The sequence below is a fragment of the Colletotrichum fructicola genome (genome assembly GCF_000319635.2).
Source record: "Colletotrichum fructicola Nara gc5 chromosome Unknown KSG_Nara_v1_contig05, whole genome shotgun sequence".
NCBI lineage: Eukaryota > Fungi > Ascomycota > Sordariomycetes > Glomerellales > Glomerellaceae > Colletotrichum > Colletotrichum fructicola.
The window spans coordinates 4,403,882-4,429,956 of record NW_027094055.1 but is presented as its reverse complement, the minus strand read 5'-3'; the positions used below and the strand labels follow the sequence as shown (position 1 = coordinate 4,429,956).

The 26,075-nt window shown below is 51.7% G+C and overlaps 11 protein-coding genes across 11 annotated transcripts; 6 read left to right on the top strand and 5 right to left on the bottom strand.

Moving 5' to 3' along the window:
* Positions 1-2,948: 2,948 nt before the first annotated feature.
* Positions 2,949-4,964, top strand: CGGC5_v009977 (uncharacterized protein; the record flags this gene model as incomplete). The annotated part of the gene is made up of 1 exon (XM_032037680.1): positions 2,949-4,964. One exon carries the CDS (start codon positions 2,949-2,951, stop codon positions 4,962-4,964), a length of 2,016 nt encoding a protein of 671 aa, XP_031883629.1.
* Positions 4,965-5,729: 765 nt separating this feature from the next.
* CGGC5_v009976 (uncharacterized protein) lies at positions 5,730-6,287 on the bottom strand (the record flags this gene model as incomplete). Its single annotated transcript, XM_032037681.2, has 2 exons — positions 5,730-6,159; positions 6,223-6,287. The coding sequence occupies 2 exons, from the start codon at positions 6,285-6,287 to the stop codon at positions 5,730-5,732; spliced, it is 495 nt and encodes a 164-aa protein (XP_031883628.2).
* Positions 6,288-8,639: 2,352 nt separating this feature from the next.
* Positions 8,640-9,392, bottom strand: CGGC5_v009975 (uncharacterized protein; the record flags this gene model as incomplete). The annotated part of the gene is made up of 1 exon (XM_032037683.1): positions 8,640-9,392. One exon carries the CDS (start codon positions 9,390-9,392, stop codon positions 8,640-8,642), a length of 753 nt encoding a protein of 250 aa, XP_031883471.1.
* Positions 9,393-10,103: 711 nt separating this feature from the next.
* On the top strand, positions 10,104-12,336 carry prtT-5 (Transcriptional activator of proteases prtT; the record flags this gene model as incomplete). Its single annotated transcript, XM_032037684.1, has 5 exons — positions 10,104-10,154; positions 10,209-10,292; positions 10,344-10,453; positions 10,512-11,587; positions 11,639-12,336. 5 exons carry the CDS (start codon positions 10,104-10,106, stop codon positions 12,334-12,336), a joined length of 2,019 nt encoding a protein of 672 aa, XP_031883472.1.
* Positions 12,337-12,433: 97 nt separating this feature from the next.
* On the bottom strand, positions 12,434-13,653 carry vrdA-1 (Versiconal hemiacetal acetate reductase; the record flags this gene model as incomplete). Its single annotated transcript, XM_032037685.1, has 3 exons — positions 12,434-13,041; positions 13,089-13,483; positions 13,640-13,653. 3 exons carry the CDS (start codon positions 13,651-13,653, stop codon positions 12,434-12,436), a joined length of 1,017 nt encoding a protein of 338 aa, XP_031883469.1.
* A 607-nt stretch (positions 13,654-14,260) lies between these two features.
* denD-2 (D-erythronate dehydrogenase) lies at positions 14,261-15,220 on the top strand (the record flags this gene model as incomplete). Its single annotated transcript, XM_032037686.1, has 1 exon — positions 14,261-15,220. One exon carries the CDS (start codon positions 14,261-14,263, stop codon positions 15,218-15,220), a length of 960 nt encoding a protein of 319 aa, XP_031883470.1.
* A 315-nt stretch (positions 15,221-15,535) lies between these two features.
* On the bottom strand, positions 15,536-17,309 carry CGGC5_v009971 (Cytochrome b2; the record flags this gene model as incomplete). The annotated part of the gene is made up of 5 exons (XM_032037687.1): positions 15,536-15,699; positions 15,764-15,972; positions 16,046-16,506; positions 16,561-17,105; positions 17,165-17,309. The coding sequence occupies 5 exons, from the start codon at positions 17,307-17,309 to the stop codon at positions 15,536-15,538; spliced, it is 1,524 nt and encodes a 507-aa protein (XP_031883599.1).
* A 734-nt stretch (positions 17,310-18,043) lies between these two features.
* CGGC5_v009970 (putative 4-hydroxy-2-oxoglutarate aldolase) lies at positions 18,044-19,030 on the top strand (the record flags this gene model as incomplete). The annotated part of the gene is made up of 1 exon (XM_032037688.1): positions 18,044-19,030. One exon carries the CDS (start codon positions 18,044-18,046, stop codon positions 19,028-19,030), a length of 987 nt encoding a protein of 328 aa, XP_031883468.1.
* A 388-nt stretch (positions 19,031-19,418) lies between these two features.
* On the bottom strand, positions 19,419-20,558 carry CGGC5_v009969 (uncharacterized protein; the record flags this gene model as incomplete). Its single annotated transcript, XM_032037689.1, has 1 exon — positions 19,419-20,558. One exon carries the CDS (start codon positions 20,556-20,558, stop codon positions 19,419-19,421), a length of 1,140 nt encoding a protein of 379 aa, XP_031883466.1.
* An 831-nt stretch (positions 20,559-21,389) lies between these two features.
* Positions 21,390-23,426, top strand: qutD-1 (putative quinate permease; the record flags this gene model as incomplete). The annotated part of the gene is made up of 8 exons (XM_032037690.1): positions 21,390-21,606; positions 21,662-21,682; positions 21,741-21,928; positions 21,986-22,205; positions 22,264-22,425; positions 22,481-22,865; positions 22,923-22,982; positions 23,042-23,426. 8 exons carry the CDS (start codon positions 21,390-21,392, stop codon positions 23,424-23,426), a joined length of 1,638 nt encoding a protein of 545 aa, XP_031883467.1.
* Positions 23,427-24,083: 657 nt separating this feature from the next.
* Positions 24,084-25,727, top strand: UGA3-0 (Transcriptional activator protein UGA3; the record flags this gene model as incomplete). The annotated part of the gene is made up of 3 exons (XM_032037691.1): positions 24,084-24,166; positions 24,244-24,563; positions 24,625-25,727. The coding sequence occupies 3 exons, from the start codon at positions 24,084-24,086 to the stop codon at positions 25,725-25,727; spliced, it is 1,506 nt and encodes a 501-aa protein (XP_031883451.1).
* Between the last annotated feature and the right edge of the window lie 348 nt (positions 25,728-26,075).

Sequence of the window (26,075 nt, the reverse complement as noted above, 5' to 3'; positions counted from 1 at the left end):
ATGGGAAATCACCAAAAAGAAAGCATGTCGCCCGTGGGTCGCCATGTCGATCCGGGAGGAAGAGTCCCGCCCTGCACGTGCGAGTCACATTTGATGAACGTGTGTGAAGTCTTCAGAAGCCCTGCATTGTGTGTGTCTTCGGAGGAGACGGGCGCCACAGGCTTTTCGATGGCGTTATGCGAGTCTCGTCTCGAAATAGCTGAGATATCGAGAGAATGGTGAGAGGAACAGTGGCTTGGGCCTCCTCCCTGTGGGATATGTTGACGGCAGATAATCAACAGACGAGTTGAAATGTCAAATCGTGGAACCGGTCGGGTGGTAAATGACGTGCCAGTCGATTTTGCTAAGCCTTATGTGTTTGCGGCAGATGCGACCCCCCAATCGCCAATTCGTGCTCGTAGTCGACTGGGCAGATTCCATGCATCTTCATGCTTAAATCTTTGGCAGAGCTGAACTTCCGTTTTCTCTCCAGCGTGCATTCCAGAAACGCCTGATCTAAGCCTCAAATCTCGCACTCCGTATGGAAGACGCTCCGAAAATCCTCGTGCTCCTCGTGCCGAGAGCTGAATGTTCGGCAACTCCAGAGCGTGAGCCAAGTCTGTGGGTTGAAGCATGCTCCTCCACAACAAAAACGGCGGCTGAATTCCAGACCGACCCTCCTGCTGGGCCCATCACAAGCAATTTCACTCAGCTCATAGAGGGCTCTGTCTTGATCTGATTTCGAATAACAAGAGGGATGGGTTGACGCCTTCGTCTCCGTCTCTCCGCGCAAGACATGCTATGGGTCCCTGGGTTCGAGCTAAGCTCTGAACGGCTTCGGGGGTCTCATCCGGGGCGGTCTGCACGGCATCCCGGGAGCGAGGTTGCGAGGGTCGCGCTGAGCCTTCGCTTCTCCCTCTCCCCCGTCTATCATCACCGAAAGAGCTCTGGTCTGTGTCAGATCGCAGAAACACGATGGTAACAACAGTGACAGGCCGCCGGCTTACGTGCCTAGCCCACACGATCGCCACGCAAATCGACACGAACATGGCTGCACGGCCTGCAGTAGGGCAATCCCAAGATCACAACTCACGGCCGCAGCCTAAAGGGCCCAGGCTGAGGTTGTTAGGCGGGTATGGTGAACCATTTCCTCCCTCCCTTTTGGGTAGCATCCCGTCATTTGATGGCTGGCTGAAGAAGATCCAAATAGCTTGTCAACGCCGGTGGGATTACTACTGCGGGAAAACAACATAACACTCTCTGGTTATGCATCACTATGAACACATCTCGAAACAATAATCCCACGGAACATCTGTTGCCCCGTCTAATCTCTGTGTCTAGGCCCGTCTCTGATAATTCTCCTAGGAATTCGCCTGCTACAAATATGTCTTCGAATCAGCTCTCCACTAACTCAGATTTCGCGTGCCCTCTCACCCGAACCCAGTCTTAGATCTTTCAACGGCGTCCTCTGGTTGGTCGTGGGCCCGAGGCCAGAGTCATTCACCCTATGTTCGATTCTGTGTTTGGAAGGGAGGCTCTGTCTCTAAGAATTGCGCGACTTCCACAGCAGCCTCTGGCCACAATCGCAGCAGAATCTCTGCCCAACGGCTCACCGAAGGGGTGAAGTGGGCTGGCTCCTTCGCCTACGTGATCGGCTGTCACCGCCATTGCACAGCAAGCCCCCGTGGCCCGCGGCACCGAGACAGACTGCTCGGTCGTTCTAATCACGAGCACAATGGCGCTCAGCTCAATCACGACTTCGCTCGGTGTTGAGCTCCTTGCCGAACTCTTGTTCCATAATCACATTGCTGAGCTCTTCGGGAAGTCGATCGCCGGCTTGGCTACGTTTCTCAATGGCATCATTGATTCAGGCTGGTCCTACTACTACCGTGAGTCATGAAAGGCTTGGAAAGGTGTTGACTTCGAATTTCCAGCTGGCTTACATCGACGACGATAAAACAACTAAATGGCGTTCTTGACCACAGAATCGGGATTCCCACGCGACACAACATGGACTGCATTCCTTCGCTCGGCTCTCGAGGAATATAACTCTTCCTGGATCTTTTGTGGCTGGCGAAACTAAGGTATGCATTGCATTTCGAGAAAGAAATTCCGACCGAGAGAGGAGTTAGGCTCGTTATCCGTTTTCCTCGCACAACACTGCTGAGTGTAGACATGCTGATCAATTACACTTCCAACTACTAAAATCGACGAAAAGTATCATCTTGGGCCTCGAGGACTTCAACTAAAACAAGTCCTTCCGAGGCGAGTTCGCGAATGGAGAACCCCAACAGCAATTTTCAGTGACTTGGCCATGGCATCTTCTCAATTGCTGCAGTGTATGCATATGCGTAGGGTAACGTCTGAAGTATTCCATCAACTACTGAATGACACCAGTATATAGACGTACGACTCATTAAGGTACCTTAGTGAGTCGATAGTTGCTGTGACTGATCGATGGTTTGTTTAGGCAAGCTGAACAACTCGTAACGACGGCATTTGGAGAAATTGTGGTGATACATGAACCCTTCAAACCAGCGTCATTCAGCAGTTCGACTGGCCAAGCAGATTCTGAGGAAACCAGAAGTTAATTGCTGATCCCCTGTGGCATATTCAATCAGCATTTAGGCCTGAAAATTGTGGGCATCTGCGTCATCATCCCGATAAGATCGCAGATTAGATAAAGTGGCTCTGTCGATGATCTTTATTCTTCTAAGTGTTTTGATGCGACAAAGAATGACCCTAATTGCATGTATAACCTAGAAAGCCACCGGCTAAAAGTGAACACTTCAAGGGATACCACTTTAACGCGTGAATATAACATGACGCGATGCTTGACCCATTCAGTAACATCCAGCCGAACCTCCACGTAACACATCGACAAAACAGCAGCCTCTCATTGAAGGTGACAAGATGCCACCGCCAAATGCCTCACTCGATTCGCTCGCCACAGAAGAGCTCCTTGCAATATGCGAGTTTCTTTAGATGATGGGTTCACTGCCAGTCTTGCCGCGTTCTCATTGACGAGCAAAAAATACCGCTCCGCGGCCAGTGCCGTCTTGGCGAGAACCATCAAATTCGTGGTTTCCGGCCTCGACAAATACCCCGGGTACTTGGAACAGGATGTCACGCAATGCTACAGATCCCTTGATCGGGACCAAAATTTCCCGCGCGTTCGTCGCCTCGTGGTGGCGGGCCTTGTCACGCCTCCCGATTTCGTCCACCCGGAAGCAGCCACCTCCACTCGCTCGAAGGGAGACGGTTGGAAGCCTCGCATCACAGCCGCGGAAATGGTCGACGATGAAACAAGGATCGATGGCTGGTTTCAAGAAACCCAAGTCGGTCACAATGGAAGGCATTTCGGTTGGGACGAGTTCACGATCGCGAAAGTCCCAAACGGGTTCTGGAAACCCCTCGCGAAACTCATCAAGAAGCTTCCGAGACTTACGGATCTTCTTTACGCATGCCCTAATCAGTTCCCGCCATGCATGCTCGACGCTTTGCACGAGTATCATCCCAGGTGCAGGCTTCACATGCGCAATTTTCATCTGCATAGCATCGTTGACAAACCCATAAATGTGCCAGTACCGGACGATGAAGAGACTGCCAACAAGCTAAGGCTGGCAAGCTCACCGTGCCTGTACAGCGTCAGATACTCGTACGCATTCAACTACGGGACCTACGAGGAGTGGAACAACGGCGTTTTAGAGCCAAACCCGAACAGTATACACAATTCTGCTGTAATGCGGATTGTGACTAAAATGGCCCCAAATCTGAAAAAGGTGCACTTGCGTCCTGCGTCCGACCCAAGCAGCCAGTCTTTCCCTCCGGAGCCCTGGAAGGCTGCCAAGGACCTCAGTCTCACTCAATCGCCGGCGCCTTTGACATCTATGGAGATGGAACAAGACTTGGGTGTGTCCGAGGAAGTGATCAAATTATGGAGGGAATCCACCGACATGTCCCTTTTGCGAGTCCTCAAGTTGACGAAACTGGAGGGTCCAGCGCTTCGAGAGCTTGCTAAGTGCATTCTCCCGTCTCTGGTGCACTTGAACATCTCATTACCGTTTGTCGACAGCCGGTCGTATTGGGATGTCGTCGCGGAAGCCCTCCGTGGAATTTCCCCAAATCTGCTGGCACTCAAATTGGGCGGTCTTAGTTCTCAAATCCCCCTGAAATCCTTTTTGGGCCCTTGTCTACGGACACTGGATGTGGCAACGCACAACTCACGAGTCTTTAAAGAGAAGGATATTCTAGAAGTTGCCAAACGAAGCCCCCTGTTAGAGTGCCTGACCTTGCGCATCCTCAGGCGTAAGGGAGATGGATTCGAAGTGGCAGCGTATCGAGCTCTGGGCAATTTCAAGCGGCTCCGAGACCTGACAATTACACTTGTCGTCCGGCCACCTCCGATTACTCGCGCGACCCTGGAAGAAATGGATGTACAGGATATGAGCGGGTTCGAGAGGGAGATATGGCGAGTGACGGAAAACAAGGTCCCGAAAAGGCACCAACACCCTCCGGGTTTCACGATGCGCGACCTGAAAACAGCTGTCATCAACTCGGCAGTGGATGCGCAGTTGGTGCGTTCGATCGTGGATGTGATCTCAGCCTCCAAGCAGAGAAGTGCAGCGGTTTCTCTCGAATGTCTACGGGTTGACGTGACGGGGTACGACCAATTCAAGATGGATAATCAAGACGACGCTGAGTATCCATTTGGAGAGTATTGCGCGCTCATCGGTCTACCATGGGTTGCCAAGCGCAATGTCAACTCGGAAAATCGGGCAGATTACTCTGTCCTTCCTGGCCGGGATAAGAAGGACATATTCAGACGTGATAAGGCTCCTATAGAAGAAGCAGGAGGTATATTCCTGTACCTTGTTGAGATGCTCTGGCCGCGGGCGGCGCCTACTACAGATCTTGTTGGAAGAGCTTGGCATAGCTTCCCATTGCTAACGGACAAGGCCATTGATTCACCCCAAAATATGTAATTCCAGCGAATAGGATAGACGTTGCACTTTTTCCTGCGGCGATTGCCAGTTGTCATCACTCAACCAATCACTTCCACACACGTGACGACGCCTCCCCTGTATTTTGGGCAACAGAGTGGCTCTTTTATTGAGATGCTACATCATGTGTAGTACTCTTGGAAGTAGTCTAGAGTGTTCACATACGAAAACTGAAGCTTGCTCGAAGATCATTTCCACACAACCCTGAACGATTGCCTCTGGTATCAGAAGCAGTGCAAGGCCACCTTTCTTTATGCTTTATCTACTTCCTTCCTCAATTCGCAATTGATCTCCACTTAAATACCGGTACCTCATTTAGCTTTTGTTCTGGAGTCTTCCTATCCGGGCGGATACTCCCAGCTAACCGGGCGGAACACTGGATTTAAGCTATATCAGAAGAGGAAGCCTTTCATTATTATTGTCGTCATCATCATCGTCGCTTTCATTAATGTCTTCGCCGTCTTCATCATTACTACTACTGATGTCCTATTGTCATTACCGGCCGGATAGCTAATGTTATGCGCCCGAAGAGCTGAAGTTTTGTTTCGGGCTTCGGGGTCTTTCACTTCCCTTCGCCCCGAAGCTAAGCCTCGACTAAGCCCAAAAGGGTCTCAGACTCAAATTGTTAGCTTAGCGCTAAATTAGGGAAATTGCTTATTGTCAATACGAGTTTTGCTTAGTGGTGCAGAATTGCCGAAAGAAAATAGAAACGTTCAATGTCAGTATGCTGAAATTCACCTGGATTCACTAAGGTAGTTTATGTGGTATTTGCTGTTTTGCCCATGCAAACATGCTCCTCTCCTTTGAGTCCTCTTCCAGCAGCTGATCCACCTGTCTGATGATTGCTTCGCCCCAGCCGTTGAGATACCATACCGTCTTCTCCATGGATGACAGAATCACCGCGAAATAAGCGACAAGCAACAGGGCCGGAGGCTGGAGCGTCTCGATGTCTGTCAGAATGTCTGCGTCAAGAAAATATAGCCAGCGTAGGACGATGCCTGCTTCTGAGAATACGCCGCAAGCTGCTAGGGTCTTGGCGATATCTCTCAGGCCCAATGTAGCCTTCTCATAGGGACTATCTAGCCCAGGAGGAGCGTTCTTTGTTTGAAATGCTTGAAGATCCTCAAGAGTCTCTAGGATATCAAAAGGTAGGTTTGTGTTCCGTATTGAGAGATCCCTATAAGTTCACGGTCAGTCAACTAATGCACATGTATCGTTGGAGGGAAGGTGCATCTCGTACATCTCTCCGAGTTCCTTTGACGTGAACGGTCGAGATCCAGAATCCAATGCGGCAAGATCAGTCATGGCACTCCACGAGAGACATGACAATATAATGACACGGAACCCCTTTATAGCTCGTGCTAATCTGACGAGATTTTCGATTGCGTCTGCTTCTGAATTGTGCGTGCGCAAAGTTGATGTCAGGATGTGGATGATGACAACGCCCCCGAACAGGAATAGAGGTTTCTGATTCTTTTTGCGCTCATCCTCGTCTGAAAGTTGAGAGCGGAAGGTTTCTGACCCAATATTGAAATGGTAGTCGGATAGGTTGAGATAGAGTTGTCGATTGCCTGAGAGGAGATACGCTTTGTGCGCTGCAGACAGGGCCAAGATGCCGTGAAGAACAAAGTCATTTTCGTAGCATGACTGAGGGATTATGGTCCGCCAAATGTGAAGAACATCCGGCCGAGTAGCCATTGAGTGTACAGTGAGAGTGCAAAAATGATGCATCAACTCCTGGTCTCGACTATTTGAAAGTGACGAGAAACTGGGATCAGAAAGACGTGAAAGGTCGAACTTGGGTGCGTCGTACGGCATCACGGCATCGCCGTAGTCTGACTTGGGTGAACGGTTGGTCATCAAAATAGCCTCAAAAACCGACCGGACATGTCGACAATTGGGATCATGGCTGAGCTCTGACGGTGGAGAACCTTCTAAGGAGCGGGGTTTGGTATGTGTTAAACTGCATGAGACGTTGCGTCGAGCGCAATGGGAACACGCAGGCCATGCTTCATCGCACTATGAGGTTTTCAGTTAAGCCATGCTATGATCGCGCAACGTCCACTCGACAACGCATACCTTTACCCTGCGACGTTTGCAATCCGAGCAGCCACTGCGTGATTTTGTGTGGTTCCGACGGGAGGTTTTCTTGCAAATAGCAGCGCTAGGCGATTCCATCCTAGGATGCTCATAAAAACAATGCTGTGAAGGGTGCTGTCGGTATGGATCACGCAAGACAGTCAAACAAGACTGGGTGAATCTGGGGCTCTTTATGCGAGCTCGTATCGAATGCGATATACGAAGAACGGCGGTTCGAAAGGGGTAGCTCGAACGCTTCATTCCCGATTGGGACAGGTGTCAGACGTCTAAGTGTGCTCGGCCAACGAAAAGTTCAGCCGATCGTCAGTGGCGGTATCAAGAACTGCCACTGAGCGGTAAGTCCGGCAGATTACGCCGGGGAGTTCGACCGACGCTGGATCTTCGGTATGTGCCGTCGTCCGATTTCTGCAGCATGGCCATACATGCTTAAATGTCACCGAATTCAGAGATGGTACAGTATGTGTCGTATTTGTCAACGCCCCGATTAGCAATGTTGAATCTATAGCAGGAGATCTACTAACTTACCCCACTGATGCTCGCCTTGACCGTTACAATTCTGCCGTCCGGTAGTTGGAACGACTGCCCCAAGACTTAGCCGTGTATCCGCTGCCGGCCTCGGTGTCGTCCCTTAAATATTCCAACACAACGACTTGATCGTGTTCCATGTGGGATCTGTCACAGCATGAAACCTCACTATTCGGACGGGCTTCATCAGTTGCATGTCTAAAGGATCAGGTGGAATGCTCTGGGTCGCGCTGAAATGATGGCATCACAATCTTTCTACTCGGTCTACGGCCAGAATTGGTAAGAGTGAGTACCCAGGCTGGGCTAGACCACGAATATCAACATATGCGTGGATACTGCGTGACTGTTTGGGATGGTGGACATACTATCATACCCTCCGACTTACATATAGCAGTTAGGTGTTTGAGGACCTAAGGCTCATTGAGGTTACGATCAATAGCGTTTCCATCAACACGGCCAACTTCAACTGAGGGAGGGGTCTCGGGGCCCTGTATTAGAACGGGGTTTAGTGGGCCTACTGGATTTTTCGGCGTTTTCGGCGTTTAGATCACTAGGCCCCCCTTAAGGGCGAGAAGTTAGCGGAGATATTATCATTAATTAATCCTCATAGATCGAGGGCATAATTCACTTATTTCTTCGCGGATTTTCGAGCTTTTTATCCCGTTCTTTTTATTTTAGATCTATAAAAGACGCGAGGAGTCTTTTCCTTTTTCTCCTAAGATCGTAGGCCTTAAAACCGTAGAGTTACGTAGCTACGGTAGCTTTACGCGCCTTCGGGCGCGTGCGCGCCGCTGCATCGCATAGCTCTCGGCCGCCTGGCCTACGACCATTTCAGTATGCATATTTGTGTAGTTTAGTTTCTTCATGTAGTTAAATTCTTGTGCAACTCACGACACACCTCTGAATTTGACTTCCCTAGCCACAGGAGATCTCGACGATAATAAACAGTCATCTAAGGCCGTCCCATGATTCATACTTATCGTCCCCAAACCTCCCATTTTCGAGAATCCTCACAGCCCCTTCTCCATCGCCTCACTTGCCACTGGACATCTTGCTCGTCAGCGATGACCCGGTAAGCTCGCCGTTGTACACAGATCTCTCGTCCACGGCCCTCGCACCAGGCGCGATGCTAGCCAGATCGCGCACCGGCATCTCAGCACACAAATCGACCACGCTGCAGGTCGTCATCTTCATCCAACCAGACCACTTCCCGGCTGCTGCTCTACCCCTCCCCCGGGCCCCTGTGTTCCTGTCCGCCTCGGACAAACATCTCTCGACGAAATCAGCCTCGACGCACTTGACCCAGAAGTATGGGTCCCGATTGACGCCCTCTAGCACGTCGGCGTCAGCAAGGAGGAAAGCGCGCTGATTGGGTTCGTCGTGCATTACGGGCAGCGACTGGTTCTTATTGTCTTCATCGTCGTCAACGGAGCTACGACTGGCCACCGCCGCCTGCTGGTAAATCTCCCGCACCTCGTCCATGGTCTTGTCCGCGAGCAGAGCGGCGTCGGAGCGGGCGTCGAGGACGAAGACGGATTTGAGTTGTGCGGCGACGTCCTCCTCGCCGGTCTCAACGTAGCCGTCTATCTCGGAGACGGCCTGGGTGCGGATCTTGTCGAGGAGGATGCGCCACTGCGCGTCGGTAGCCGGGCCGTAGGCGGTGCGGTAGATGGTGAAGCCCCAGCTGCGGTAGTATTCACTCATGTCATCTCCGGCGGTCCACGGGGTCCTGTTCGGGGGCCGAAAAGAGCTTTTGAGGATTGCGGGCAGGATAGAGATGGCCATGGTGTGTGCGTGACTTTGACTATGACTGTGACTGTGACTGTGACTGATGTTTGTATGGGGTGTTGGATGGGATTGTAAGTCAGACAAGGCTTGGCCGATAGTATTCTAGAATCATGAGACTTATTCACACATCGATCGATGTCAGTACCATTCCACAGGACCATATCTTCCTTCGTCTTGCATATGACTGCCACCGGAGTAGCAAAGATTGGCAACTCACCACAAGAGTGTAGACACACTAATTAGTTCTAATCCACCATATTCATTAACATGTCTTCACGCGTAGTACGGGATTCCTTGTCATGCAATAGTGTTTGCCTCAAGACGTAAGGTAACCAAACTTTTGAGATCCCAGGCGCTTATTCATGCCTGAAAGGGATCTGGCAATAAGCCGGAAAGAATGAAGCCGCTTCACGATGTTGTCCACTTGCGGGGGTCATGCGGGGAAGCGGGGTTCGTTCCGTCGCCTTCAATCATCTCCAGCTGCTTTCAAATCCGCCGCGGGGAAACACCTGACGTTGAGAGGCCCTCATCCCTGTCTCTTTCTCCACACAAGTGCCGACCACCCAGTCACCCGGCGCCGCTCAACGCGTGTGTTTTGCAGCCGAACTTCTCCTCTTCCACTCCTCACGACCGACTCCAACTACACTCTGGAACCCTTGAATCGAGAAACTCGCCGCCTTCTTGCGTGAGGAGTGCCCATCACAGGCCATGTCGAAACGCAGCTGGTCTGATGCCAATGAAGGCATGGAGTTCATGACGGTACTTTCCGCCCTTGACGTGTCCCGAGAGTGAGAGACTGACTCTGGGTTTCAGTTATTGACTGCTGGCAATGGGGAAGGATCTTTTCCGCAAATATCCCGGAAAATCAAGGCTTGTGCAGCATGCCGCAAACACAAGGTTTGTTGTGCTCCAACCTCCAAAGACCCCCTGCTGACTGTGCACACGCAGATCAAATGCTTGATGGATGAGAGCGGTCCACCATGTCGTCGGTGCTCCGAACGCAATCTGGGTTGTGTTCTTGGCAAGAACTTACAGAGCATCATTGATGAGAAGACACAGTAATGACTGTTCCGATCGACGGTGTCGAAGAAACTCTCTCACTAACATCCAACATAGATACAACGAGGCTGTCCTGCAAGATATCGAAAGTCTCCATGCCACACTCAAAGAGATCGCCAAGAAGGTTGGGGCATCAGAACCTGCTGCGCTTCAGAGCACAACGTTGCGAAATTCAACAGACTCTCCTTCACAAAACGGCCGGCCGGCATCAACCACGAATGGCAATGGATATCGTCTTGGTGTATCAGGGCAGGACAACCATGGTCCCTCTTGCGACAACTCCCCCAAGATCTCCCCCGAAGACGAGAATCTCCCTCACGTACCGATCCACTCACTCTACGCCCTCACCAAACTACGAGCCCTAAGATCTCCGGATGCTCCTGAGGGACACTCAAGTCCTGCCCTTGATGACTTCATCGCCCGCGGTGCTATCCGGCTCGACGATGCCGAACGGCTTTTCCGTCTCTACCGCGATCGGCTCGACCCTTTCATGTACGGGGTAGGTTGCAAGTATCAGCAGCTCGACGAACTGCGACGAAGGAGCTCGATTCTCACCGCCGCGACTCTCACAGTTGCCGCTCTCCATGATCCACAAGCCAACGGGATCTATGGTGTATGCAGTTCAGAGTTCCGTCGTCTGACGGAAAGATCAATGTTTGACCGTCGTGTAGACCGAGACTATCTTCGGGCCATGTGCGTTGCGTCGTACTGGCTGAGCGATGTGTCATGGATGTTGTCAGGCTACGCCATCCGGCGAGCGGCCGAATGCAACCTGCACAACAGCTATACCCGCGCTATAGAGGAGAAGAGCGAGGAAGCTGCCGATGGAGCAAGATTGTGGTATATCCTCAATGTTTGCGACCAGCACCTGGCCACGCTGTACGGAAGGCCAGCAATTGTGCAGGAAGACTCGTCGATGCAACAGTGGGAGAGCTTCTTAGCGTCTCCAGTATCGAATGAGCAAGACAAACGCCTTGCCAGTCAGGTGGCACTCCTAGGAATCATAGGCAGCATACGAGAGTTGTTCGGTCCAGATAAGGGGCAACCAACACCGAGATCCTACGTTCATCAGATCACACAGTTCAACAAGGAACTTGACCATTGGTTAAAGCATTGGTCCGAGACGTTACCAGGTAAGAAGATGTTGTTAAATGACAAATCACACTGGCTAATCCTATTTGCAGAAGAGTCAGAAAACATTGGCCGCTTTCCACGAAAAGGCGCCAAGTTGCATTTCCACTTTGCAAAACTTCATCTCTACTCACACATCTTTCGTGGGCTGTCCGGAGATAACCCAATTCCCTACCACTTCCTCGACTGCGCTGCAACAGCCATCTCCGTCGCAACCTCAACCATCAACTTCATCTTGACTGACCCGGATGTTGCTGCCGGCGTGATAGGCATGCCTTCGTATCTTCACTGCATGACTGCCTTCGCATGCATGTTTCTCATCAAGGTGGCCGTGAAGTATGGTGGGGATCTGATAGAGCCTGACCGCGTCTGGGACTTGACCACAAGTCTCGTGAGACATTTCCGGTCTTTGCCAGCTGGTAAATGGCACCTTGCAAATCTCATGGCGCCAGGGCTCGAACGGATGGCGGCAACGTTGAAGCGTAGCCAAAATGGTTCACTGGCTCACTTACACGACGCACTGCCTGCATCCAACGGCGTCAATGGTACAATCGATCCGCAACTAATGCCACCGAGCACTGACGGGACATTCATTGGCTCTGAGGGGGAATTCTTCTTTGACTATGACATGAGTTTTGGCTTGTCGCCAGTGTTTAACTTCGACTTGTCATCGTTGAACCCCGAAAGTTCCACCTTGCCAGCTCAAGACTTCACCAATGTTGAGTATCAGATGTCAAGACCCAACACATGAATACCGAGGGTTGAGGGGGTTTGGAAGATTGATACCCAGGCGAGCGCAAATTTGTATCATAGATTGCATACTTGGAGAACAGCCAACTGAATTATAATTACATGCCCTGAATGGCCCTGGCCTTGTACTCAGACTCCAGGTATTTACACTCTTCCTCCGTCAACTTAAACTTCAGCGCTTCCACCGTCTCCTTAATCCGCTTCTCGGAATTTAACCCAACAATGGGGTAGCAGCCCTGCTGGAGCACCCACACGGTAGACACGAGCGCCATGCTGACGCCCCTCTTCTTCGCGACCTCTTCCACACGGCTTACAATATCCAAGTTTGCGTCAGCAAACCAAGCCTGTGTCTTCTTGTCCGTTTGCGCACGTAGCGAAGTGCTGTCCGCATTGTCCTTTGCCAGTGGCTTCGCGAGCATACCGCGCGCGATCGGAGACCAAGGAATGACACCCACGCCGGTTGCTTGGCAGAACGGCAACATCTCGCGCTCCTCCTCGCGGTAGAGAAGATTGTAGAATGGCTGCATTGAAATGAACTCGGTCCAACCGTTGGACTTCGCGATGTATTGCAGACGGGCGAACTCCCATGTGTACATGGACGACGCTCCGATGTAACGGACTTTGCCGGACTGAACGACTTCGTGGAGGGCTCGCATGATCTCTTCGGGCGGGGTCTCGCGGTCGAGGCGGTGGATCTGGAGGACATCTGCAACGGTTAGTCTCGCTTCGTCATGAGAATGAAAGATTGGATACCGATGTAGTCAGTGCCGAGGCGCTCAAGGCACTTGTCAACCGCGTGGAACACGTGTTTCCTGCTGAGTCCCATCTGGTTGACTAGAGGACCGTCGTTGACGCTCGCGGGCCTCGAGTTGTCGTCCATTACTGGGTTGAAGATCTTGGACAAGATCACCACTTTTTGTCGAGGGATGTTAAACTTCTTGAGAGCCTTTCCGATTACAAGCTCAGAATGACCGTTTGAGTAGGTGTCGGCGGTGTCCCAGGTGTTGATGCCGTTATCGTAAGCTGCCTTGAGCAACTCCAGACCTTCTGCCTCATCGAGAACCCATGGTGAGCCTTCCCATTGAGAGGTGCCGAAGGCCATACATCCGAGGATGATCTTGGAGACCTTCAGTCCACTGTTCCCAAGCCTGTCCACAGATGACTGTTAGCATCACTGCAATGAGTTCACCATGCCCAGCCCCGACCACATAACGATTCAACATTTTATTAAACAACTGCAGGTGAAAACTCAGGGGAAAACAAGTGAGGGGTCAAATTCGTGGTTCCAGAGTTTGGGAGCTCACCTCACGTATTCCATATTGCTAATCTGTTTGCTTTGACCTAGGCTTTGTCGGGTATCAGGTTATTCTTTGATAAATCAATCTTGCCCAACTCAGAATATCACTCCAGTCTGATTACAGATGAACACTCTAGAGGTTTTGTTTTATCGCACATCACGTCATCCCACACGCGCTCGCTATTCTCGGCCTCAACTCCTCCGCCCAAAATCTCCCGAACCCCTGCTTCACTGAAGCCCCACGCAGTGCGGGGAAGTACCCATCCGGAGGATTGCCGCGAGTCTCCAGTCGTGTCGGCATTCTCGCCGATGTCCAAATTGGGCATCCTGCGCCGGAAACCTGTCCGAACGACGACACGGCAGCTTGATGGCGCGCATTTCCGTTGCCGCATGTCGTCGGATACGCTCGGCTACTTCGTAGCGAGTTGCAGCGGGAATGAGGAGATTCCCCGAAAACGTAATCAAGCGTTTCCCGTGGCACCATAGCGAAATCGGACGATTAAAAGTGATTGATGAGGGGGAGGGGCAATGAGGGGTGAAGATCGTGGCTCTCCATCGTAGAAGCCTCACAGTTAACCCGGACCAAGTTTCTGTTTGCATCATCAAAATATTCAAAAACCAGTTCAAGATGTCAACCGAGATCCTCATTACCGGTGCTGCTGGCTTTGTTGGCCAGGAGCTCGTCTCCGCTCTCGTCAAGGCCAATCCCTCCCATCAGCTCACAATTACCGATGTGATTCAGCCCCCAGTACCAGCTGATGTAGCAGAGGAGAGCGGGAGAATCAACTCGCTCAAGGCCGATCTCACCGACCCCGCGGCGGTGGCCTCCCTCTTCTCCAAGAAGTTTGCTGCCGTCTACCTCCTGCACGGGCTGATGTCAGGGGGCGCCGAAGCCAATCTCGAGCTTGGATACACCGTTAACTTTGACTCGGTCCGGGCCGTCCTCGACCACCTCCGCAAAAACTACCACGGCACCACGGTGGTCTTCACCAGCTCCTGCGCCGTCTACGGCCCCCGCCAGCCCGTCAGCGAAAGCGAGATCGTGCCCAAGCCCAAAACCTCGTACGGCACTCAAAAGCTTATGATTGAGCTTCTCGTGGAGGACTTCTCTCGCCGCGGTCTGATCGATGGTCGCATTGTTCGACTTCCAACCATTACAGTTAGACCCGGCGCTCCTTCGGCGGCGGCCTCAAGTTTCGCCTCCGGCATCGTCCGCGAGACGCTGAAGGGCATCAAGAACGTCCTCCCGGTCAGCCGCGACCTCGAGGTTTGGGTCTGCAGTCCCGCTACTGTGGTCAAGAACCTTATCAAGGTCAAGGATGTTCCAGCGGAGAAGTTTGGCGATTCCAGGGTTGTGAACCTCCCCGGCATCACTGTCACTGTGCAGGAAATCCTAGATGCCGTGGAGAAGGTTGGCGGAAAGGATGCTTTGTCTTTGATTGAGGAGAAGAAGGATCCTGCTATCCTGGCGATTGTAGATACATGGCCGGCCCGTTATGATGTAACCAGAGCTTACAGCCTTGGTCTGGAGTCAGATGGACCCATCTTGCAAGCCGTGGAAGCCTTTGCTAAGACGTTGAAGAAGTAAACTGGGGTATTACCCAGCTCTCTATACCTAGGTACTTATCTTAGTAGATACATGATTTAATGGATGTGAGATGACAAAGCGAATTGTATGTGTTGCTCGGTATCAGGAGTCAATAGATGTGAGTACGTTTTGTCAGGGAAGCCTCAGTCATAGCCATAAATTGAATGATACCTATGACGTATTCTACGTGAATCTACTCAAACCAAACTACTATAGTCAAGAATTATTAGTGGAAACTTTGTTTATGATATGAATTCTCAGTTGAATGGGTATGATAAGAGATATTATTTACAGAATCTTCTGTGTCTTCTGTGTTTACAGCTTCGATCGCGGCTTCCTGAGAGGTCTCTTCTGTCGCGATTGCGCCTCTGACATGACCATGTAATCCACATCCAGAGTGTTCACCATTGCCGGCGATGCCTGGCTCAAGCTCGTGATACCGCAAAGTCGCATCGACGTCTCGATCTCGTCTTTCAGGACTGGATGTAACATTTGAGTCAGCTTGGAAATAACCTTGGCTTTTATGGAAAACATTCAACTTACTCTGCGCCAGGTGTTCGACTCCTTCTTGGCCATAAACCAGGGAGTACAGGAACGGCCGGCCAACGCCAACAGCAGTTGCTCCCAATGCAATTGCTTTCAGGATGTCTGAGCCACGCTCGAACCCTCCGTCGATATACACTTCGAGTTTATCGAAGACCTCGGGGCACTGCTCTCTAAGCTCGAGAAGAACGAGGATCGATGCTTGCGCGCTGTGTATGACGTTCGTTAGCGCAAGCTGCCTCTCACATCACTCGCAACAAGCAAGGGGCGAATGAAACTTACCCATCGAGTGAACGACCTCCGTGATTGCTCAGAAGAACACCATCGACCCCGTATTCGACGGCCAGACGGACATCATCCGCAGTTTGCACACCCTTCAGAACGATTGGCACTCCGCTCGCCTCCCGAATCCAGGTCAGGTCCTCCCATGTGATCGACTTGTCGATATACTGGGCCATGAGACGTCCCAGTCCGCTGCCTTTCTTATCCTTACTACTCTCAGCATTGCTGATTGCTGACCGAATGGTTCCTGCCTGAGCAGCACGCTCGTCGGCCTCTCTCTTTCCAGGTACAGGCGCGTCGACTGTTACGAAAATAGCCTTGATCCCGAGTGCCTTAGCAGACCTTAATATCTCGATCGTTTTGTGGCGTTCAGCATTGATGTAAAGCTGGAAGAAGAATGGTTGATTCGGTGGAGCAGCATTGACGATCGACTTCAGGGTGTATGAGGCGTTACTTGAGATCTAGTATCCAGGGTAAGTCACTATTCATTATGTGCAAAGACAGTTAGTACTTACGATTTGGATGATGCCCTCATTTGCAGCACCACGACTCAGAGCGAGCTCACCATCTGGGTGCACCAGCTTGGCCATGGCTGCTGGCGAGATGAAGAATGGCGCCGAGCTTTCAAACCCAAGAATGTTGGTTTTGTAGTCGACATGGGAAACATTTCTCAGAATCCTCGGCCTGATCATGATTCTCCTCGTGAGCTCCTTGTTCTTTGTATGTGTTATCAGGTCCGTTGCGGCAGAAGAGTAGAAAGCCCATGTCTTTGGCGTCAGAGCCTTGGACGCAACAGCTGTGAGGTCCGGGGCGCTGAGGATCGTCTCCAGAGGTGGGACAACGTCCTCTTCTTGCGCCGAGCCAGATGTCTGCGCAACATCCGCCGGAGCTGTAGCTACTCCATTCTGGCCTTCTGGCTGTGATGCTGCAGCCGGAACGTCTGGAGTGGCATCCTTCAAAACGCCAATGAACTTCTCTTCTGGAAGCTCTTCGAGAATATCAGGTGCGTGAACACTGTCGAAAATCTTTGTGGCATTCGAGCCAGCGCATTTGAGAAGGACTGGAAAGCATCATAGCGGTGAGACGAATGACTCGGAACTGAAAAGGCAGAAAGCTTACCTGAAGGACCTCCAGGATGCTCGCTGATGAAATCAGTGATGTCCCAAACCTTGGAATGAACAGCTATCCAGCAGTCCGTCTTGGAGTTGTGTTTGCTGAGATCAGTGAGGCTGATCACGTTGCTTTCCTGTGCCTTCGTCGCCATCGTGTTTCGTGTTCGGGGGGTTCGGGTGTCTCAAGGTGGTGGTCGGATATTACAAACAGTGGTCAAACGATGTTACTCCAGTCCCCTCAGCTCTCACGTCTACTTCACTCGAAGTCGAGACAGAGGAAACATATTGCTTGTCGGAATGATAGAAAAGCAATTTTGACAAGTCGCCACCGCCTGCCAAGCCCCATCAACTCCAGACCGCGCTTTCGCAAAACCGCCAGTTCGGATTGCCTCACAAATCGCGACATCCCCGTCATGGCCGAGCGCCGCGGTGCATCCCTGTCGACTCCGCACCGCCCATTCCCCATGGTTCGGCTTTCTCGCCGATGTGGGCCGTTACACAAGTGTGCCGGACCAGCCCCGGATGTGTGAAATTCCTTCTTCCCACGTAACGAATTGTTCTGTTTCTTACGTATCAGCAATTAGGCACAATGTCACTGGACGAGAGATGTCCCGAGTTCGTAGTTTGGCTGCCAACCTGATTGCGAAATCGGTCGACAATCCGGCAACAGTCCGTCGTTTTGCTTGGCCGAGTGCTTCTCCGCATCTGTCTCCGCAGCATCGGAGTTGGAGTCTCACTATTATGAGGGGTTGTTTTCCAGGCTCAATCTGCAAACTAATTCCAAGATTCACCTTTAAACGATAAGATTTTGACAACGCTGAGTGACATCCTCAGCCAAAATCACAAGCCTCTGTCTGTATTATCTGAGTAATTCGACATTTCCATCATGCCTTCCAGTAACATCGCCTCCAAGTCAAAGCCCCTTCCCCGGGGGGTTTACACCCCTGTCGTCACGATCTACAAAGCCGGCGACAATCTGCAGCCTGTCGACCATGATGCCATGTACAAGCAGTGCCAGGCCCTGGTGCGCGCAGGCATGCATGGCCTCGTTTATCTCGGCACCAACGGCGAGCTCGTTCTCCTCACAGCCGACGAGCGCAAAGCCATCGTCGAGACCGCCGCTCGCGCAGTAAAAGACCTTGGAAAACCAGACTACCCCATCGTTGCCGGCATTTCAGCGCAGTCAACACGCGAGTCCATCCTGAACGCCAGGGATGCCGCGAGCGCGGGCGCTAACTTCGGTCTGCTGCTGCCGCCGAGTTACTGGGCAAAGGCACTCTCCAGCGACGCGATTCTCGGATACTACCGCGACGTCGCTGACAACTCTCCCATCCCGATCGTCATCTACAACTTCCCTGGTGTGACGTCGGGTGTGGATCTCGACTCCGATCAACTGACCGCTCTCGCGTCGCACCCAAATATTGTAGCAGTCAAGCTGACATGCGGAAATGTCGGCAAGGTTGTGAGGTTGACGAGCAAGTTTGCCCATGAGCAATTTGGTGTCTTTGGTGGTAGCAGTGATTACCTTCTTCCAACTCTGCAGTCTGGGGGCAGTGGCTGTGTTACTGGCATGGGCAACATCTTCCCAGGCTCGACGTCTGCTGTGTATGATCTGTGGGCGGCCGGAAAGCTTGAGGAGGCCCAAAAGCTGCAATTTGATGTCGCAAACGCAGAATGGGCTTGCAAAAAGGGCATTGCGTTGACAAAGTATGGTGCTTGGCACTTTCTTGGACGTGATATTGGTATTGATAACGAGTCGTCGTGGGAAATGAGGAGGCCGTATCTGCCTCTTGGCGACGCCACAAAGAAGTGGGCTTTGGAGACATTGGGTGTTCTGGAAACGACCGAGAAGCAAAGGTCATGGAGTAAATAACTGCCATAAAGATACATGAGCTACTGATTAGTCGACATGGCTTTTTATTCTTCCGTATTTCCTGTGCACTGGAATAGACCTCATGCTATACTGAGACAGAAGACGACAATAGGAGCAACGAAGCGGCAGGGACGATGTTGCCAATAAGTAGAACAACAACAGGCCCACAGGAAGAGACGTCACGGGCTTCCAGTCAGGTGCAAGCTCCCTTCGAGTCGCCAACACCCTTTTCCGTGTGAGCTGAGGAACGTCCTGATTTAAAAATGTTTCAAAGGCCTGTTTAGGAGAATTACTAGGTATCAATCAATGAATTTCTGATGCTTTGTCCACGGCGCAGGTTTTGAAAGAAATGATATTCTGGGGGTATTCAATGTTGGTTGGCGTCGATCTATGCTTGCTCAACCCATTTCTCGATGTCCTTGATCCTGACATACTTGATATGTTGGCGATGGAACGTGAAGGCCACATGCACCACAGACTCTTCTGCATCCACAAAGATGCTCGGGTAGCTTAGCTCCCGGTTAGTCTTCTCTATCGAGTTATTAGTCATGCAAAAGCCGTCACCTTCCTCAAGAACTCTCTCCTTCCACGTCAGACCCTCATCACTTGAGATTCCAACAGTCAAGGTCTTGCGAGGAGTTCCCCAGATAGCCGTCTTCCCGTTGACCGCCGCTTGATTGGGGCGCTTGTCGTCTTCAGGGGTGATGTCGTCGTACAAGCCTTCCCTCTTGGCCATCCCCACTTCCGCCGCAGAACGGTTGAACACAATAGCCAGGTTTCCTGATGGCAGACGAGCGGCGCAGATTCCGCTGTTGGGGTTTGGCAGGGACGTTGGCTTTGGAGCCGTCCAGTTGAGACCGTCGGACGAGGTGGATCGATAGACGTTGTCTGCCCAACGGCTGCGGTAGAAGGCGACGTAGTCTGAGCCCTCCTTGCTCGGGATAATTGGGTTCATGTGCACCGCGCCAACGCTGTCAGGGACAACACTTTCAGTCCATGTCTCACCGTCATCTCGAGAGTAGAAGACGGCTGAAATGTCGTTGTTGCCGATCCACCTTTGTCCCGGCGTTGACCGACAATGGAACACAGGCAGAATCCAAGTCCCATCGGCCAGGACTACTAGTGGTTGGCGAACGAATGCACCAGTGACACCCTTCAGGGGTTTCCGTGCCTCTGACCATGTAACGCCATTATCGCTCGACGTACGAGACATGATGTAGCAGCCATCTTGGTTACCTGCATCCTGCGAGGTGTGGAACAACCAGATGACGCCTGTCTTTGGTGCTCTGAAGAGAACGGGGTTCTGGCAGCTGCGATTGGTGTCTGAGGAGATCTTCTGTGGGCTTGACCAGGTGTCGGAGCCGGGCTCCTGCCGAGACAGCCAGATGCTAATGTCCGGCAGACCCTCCTGCGAGCCGCCGAACCAAGTGCACAGCAAAGTCTTGTCGGGTAGTTGGAGAAGGTTGGAGGCGTGCACCTGAACCGTTGCCGCAGGGATAGCGGCCGTATGCAAGGTTGAAGACGACATGTTTGAAAACGGAGCGCCAGACAGAAACCAGTCTTGAGGAACGTGGGCCAATATTTGGTTGATACAGCTTCAATGTTGACAGGTTGGGATAGATGTCGTTTGCTGTTCGTCTCTTTGCTGTATCAGTGGCTACAACAATGCACCCTGGCTGAACGCGGTCACTTCTATGTATTTCCCCAAGCTGCTGTTCGCCAAGTTGATGTGATTATCCTGCCCCGCGTCAGGCATTCCCCGCTTCCATCAATCCTCGCGACTCAGGATCCCACCGGCCGAAACTCCGGCCCCGCTATTTCATGTCCCGGGAGCGCCACGACTTTTAGCTGCCGTGTGCACACGGGCGAAGGTTGAAGTCTAGGACAAGTCGCCGAGTTTCCTAATTTTGCCTAGCCCCGACGAAACCTGGGGTTGCGGAAACCCCCTGATATCGAATCTGGGGATGGTGGGACTGTTGGCAGGTCACTTGGCCAGATCATCAAACCATTGCAATTCGCGGCCTTCCAACTGGACGATCGTTCTGGTGACACCGGTCTTCTCGCCGACTCTGTTGCATTGGCTGATCCCCATGTTTCCCCATGCAGTTGTGGCTCGAGGAAACGCTGTGGATTACGCGGGGTAGTTCGGCTCTTGGTCTCCTGGGGGCCCCCTCTCCCCGTGGGGTGGTAGTTGCGTTGCAAATTATTGACTCAGGCAGTACGGATATATGATACAGTCGAAGTCTGTCTTTAACTCATTCTACGACACCGGAAACCGTTCGTTAGACTTTCCGTCGCAAGCAACGTCTAACCTCTCCGACAACAATCTCCCAAAGATTTGATAGAATCGATTACGAACATGGGCGGCGGAGGCTCACTTTTCGCCTCTCCCGAGTGGAAGAAAGACCCTCGGGAGATTTTTAACTCGAAACTACTCCTTTTGGGCATCACGATTGCGTTTGCCGGTTGCTCCTATGGCTTCGACCAGGGTAACATTGGAGGCATCATGACGTTTCCTTCCTTCCGGAAGGCGTTCGGTTTTGATACCATCAGTACAGAGGAAGCCGACAAGCGAGGTAAGCTGCAGATGTGAACTCGGAGATGGCTTCTAGTATCTAACACTGAGAACAGAGGGCAATATCGCAGCAATGCGTAAGTATACAGGATGTACAAGTGCTACGTGTGATAATGCAAGCCTAACATCAGACAGTTGCTGCTGGAGGTACTGCAGGAGCCCTGCTGGCAGCTCCTCTCTCCGACTACCTCGGTCGTAAGAAGGCTGTGACTTCGATGGCTGGCCTTTTCTTGATTGGTTGCTCGATGCAAGAGGTGCCCAACCTAGACGTCCTCTATGCTGGCCGATTGTTGGCCGGTGTAGCCATCGGTGCAACTTCGATGGTGAGAAACACTGGAGATTGAGATTGACTCTTGATGGTGTGCTGACTCTTTGTCCAGTTGGCCCCTCAATACCTGGCAGAAAACTCTCCCAAGTCGATTCGAGGCTCTCTTACCACTTCCTACAACTTGATGATTATCCTGGCTCTTGCTATTGCCTTCTGGGTCAACTATGCCGTTAGCCTTTGGCCTAACCAAGACCCCAATAACAACAAGGCTTGGCAGTTGGCCCTTGGTATTCAGCTCATTCCCGGATTCTTCCTCTTCGTCTTGATCTGGTGTAAGTATCAATCCAACCGACGACTTGAGTACGCATTAGCTAACCTCTCAACACGCAGTCGTCGTCGAAACACCCCGAGCACTTATCGCAAAAGGCAAAGATGGGAGGGGTCTGAAGAATCTCTGTAAGCTTCGAGGCTTGCCTGCAGAGCACCCGTATGTTAGACAAGAGTACATGGAGATCACTGCTCAGGTCGAAGCAGAGCAAGTAACCGCCAAGGGTAATTGCCAAGGTGCCTCGAGGAGTTAATGCCTTCGATTTGCTAACTCGTCTAGGAACGAACTACCTTGTTGTCATGAAGGATATCGGAACGAACGCTAGCAACCGCCGCCGTCTCTTCCTCGCCATTATGTTGTTCCTCTTCCACAAGCTTACCGGTACCGACTCGCTCAACTATTTCGCTCCCCAGATCTTCGCCATGATTGGCGTCCCCAAGGGCTCCAGTTCTCTTCTCACGACCGGTGTATATGGAGTTGTCAAGTTAGTCACTACTATCGTCTACGTCACCGTCATCGTTGATCGCGTCGGCCGACGTCTCCCTCTCATCATCGGTGCCACCATCCAGGCCACGGCTATGCTCTACATTGGGCTTTTCATCCGCTTCTCTGATGTGAAGGCAGGAAGTGGCACAACCCCTGGCGGAATTGTCGGTATTATCATGTAAGCATGCCTGGTATCCCTCAATTCCACCCGAGTTTGGGCTAACAGAGATCAAAGGATCTACCTCTATGCTTTCGGCTGGTCATTTGGACACTCCGTCGCGCCGTATCTGACTGCGTAAGTGTTTCAGCACAAGGCGTACGAGACGTGATTTTTTTTCCTAACACTGTGTCTAGTGCTGAAATCTTCCCGGCCCGCATTCGATCATTCTGCATGTCTTGCTGTCTCTTCACGAACTGGATCGTAAACTACGGCATTACCTCTGCTACGCCCCACATGCTGCGGACAATGGGTTACGGCACCTTCCTTTTCTTCGCTGTCATGACCTACATCGGTGCAGTATTTGTGTTCTTCTGCTTGCCGGAGATGAAGGGCCGCAGTATCGAGTCCATGGATGATTTGTTCCAGCATTCCCTCTGGAGCATGTTCAAGCGCGCCTATCCCACCGAGGAGGAGAAGGTTCGCCACGACGTGCAAGAGAGGCTCCATGAGAAGATGCAAGAGGAGGAGAAGGATGTTTCGCATGTTGCCATGGTCGAAGATAACAGCAGACGCGTGTGAGCTGGTTGTCGCGATTGCCTCAATGGTGGGGATGCTGAGGGTTGGAAGAGTCCAAGTTTGTCAAAGATGAAGATACCTTTGCATTAGCGGTTGTCGATGTCTTTTGAGTTACAAAATACCCAAATATCTTGAGTTAAATTGGCGTCTTGAATTGACTTTGCGCGTCTCCGTATATCTAATTAAATTAAGTCGGTTCGAACATCGAGCGAGTCATTGTCTTCTTCAATGCATGCGCGCCCACTTTGGACGCGCAATCTGGCCGGAGATGCAAGATACTGCGAGATAAGATACGCCTTCCCCACTAGATCGCGTCAATTCAACGAGCGAATTAGATAAGAGCAGTTGAAATGACAAGAAAGGCGTGCGGAGTCAGTGCCGATGACGGTCCTTGTCAACGCCAACGCGGGGAAGAACACATTGACCGATAACAGAACACTAAACTTAAACAGGAAAGTGTCCCAGTAAATTCTGACTGAAAAGTTCCGCTTATTCCTGTCTCTAATCCACTCGCTGTGCTTGGGTTTCCATCGGGGTCCTCTTTTCCCCTCTCAACACCAAAGATCCTTACGTCACGCCTGTTACGCCCAACACGCCGCCGCATATCTTCTTTCACCACTCGCCGTGACCTTCCTTTTGCTCAATTAAGCGAAGACGAATATGACCTCTGTTTCTCAAACTGATCCGCGCCGGAGGAAGGGGTCTAAGCACGACAAGACTGGTTGTTTGACCTGCCGATATCGGTGAGTTCACCGAGCACCCTTATCTTTTCGGCAGCCCCTTCATCAGTGCGTGTTTCTCACAATCTCGGAGGACGTAGGCGCAAAAAGTGTACCGAAAACACATTTCCTGTCTGTGGCGCATGTGCGCGTTTGAATTTGAAGTGTGTTCGAAGCACGACTCGCGATGTCGTGCCTACCAGCTGGGTTGATCGCAAACAGCAGTCAACCAAACCGTCGCGTGGGGTTCCGGACGCCGATGACAACTCACCACAGCGCTCGCGATGTTTCCCACTCTGTCCGCCAGTATCAATTATCGAGCCGTGCGAGCCACCACAGAAGAGGCAGGTCATGCGATATTACATCGAAATTCTCAGTCATTACCTGACAGTCAATGAGCAGTTCAACTCATTTTTATCAGGTGAGTCACAAGTTAATCATACATCGCAGCACCCAGGGCCTGACAATCATGACTGGTACAGCGTTTTTGCCCATGGCTATGGAGTCGTCTGTCCTGTACGACGCACTTGTCTCGTTCGCCTCAGGTCACCTAGCATTGAGTGACCAGTCATACAAGCTTTCGGCAATAGAAGCTCACTCAACAGCAATGACGAATCTCGCGACGGCCTTGAGCACACCACAGAATGACATTACTTGGTATGAGACCAAAGCAGCAACGTGTCTAGCCTTCGTGATTGGCGAGGTTTGCGCGGGGAGCAACCGCGGATGGTACACCCACCTCAATGGAGCAAAGCACATCATCGAGTCTGCTAGTGTAAACACCAGCTCAGGAGTTACACTGCATGGACCAGATGTTTTCAAAAAGAGTTCAGAAGGCCAGTGGATCCTTCGCAACTTCGCATATCACGATATTGTTGGTAGCGTCACACTCCGGAGGCGTCCTCTTCTGGACTGCAGCTACCTGGACGGTATCACCGACGTCGTTGATACCTACCTGGGTGTCGCAACAGAGCTTTTGCGCTACGTCTCAACTCTCTGTTTTCTCGATGAAGAAACCAAACTGGACCTGGACTTGCCTGCTGAAGAGACAGCGAGAAGGATGATCCAATTTCACAGCACATGCGCCGAGGTTGAACAAGAGTTGCAAGACTGGCGCTGCCGCCCCGATGCTGCGCCAGAGTTAGTAGCGCTGGCCAACGCCTTTCGAAGCGCGGTTTTGATCTTCCTTTACCGCCTCGTGCGCACTCGTATGGAAGACGAAGCCTCATCTACAGAAGACGATTGGCTAAAGGCGGTCAGTGGCTGGGATATTCTGCCGACAAAACTTCGCACACAAATCTCAAATATTCTGAGGCACGTCTCCGACATCCCAGTCGGCAGCCATGCCGAATCGGCTATTCTCTTTCCGCTGTTCCTTGCGGGCGGCGAGGCAACTGAGGAGGAGCAGATGGAGGCAGTCCGCAGTCGACTGCAGATGACTTTGAAGAAGCGACGATTCCAGAATATTGCGTTGTCTCTGGACATGCTCGAAGATCTCTGGCAGAAACGCAAGTCTGAAGACGGAATTCGGGTCGATTGGACGCAGATCGTGGACGCATCTGAAGAGCCTCTGCTTTTGACCTAGACTATTGTCACGCAGCAGCCGAGTAGTCACAACACCCATTGCCTGTACTTCACCCTGGCGTGGTTGAAATGTCTGCCGGGGACGTGGTAGTAGCGTCGAACCCGGCTATTTAATCAATGGCCCAATTCCTGGCTGAAGCAGTTACCAGCGTATTATGAACCGATACCTAAGGTACGATTTAAAGATTGCTTTGATTGTTGTCATGCATGCTCACGCTAGACAAAAGCAGGCGTCTTTCTGGTATTATTCTAGAGAGGAAGGGGTTGGAGTTTAGTACAGAGAGTGTAAGCTTTAGTCGCCAAATTTGGAAGGGACCCAAGGCAGTTAATCAAATCCAAGCATTTCTCA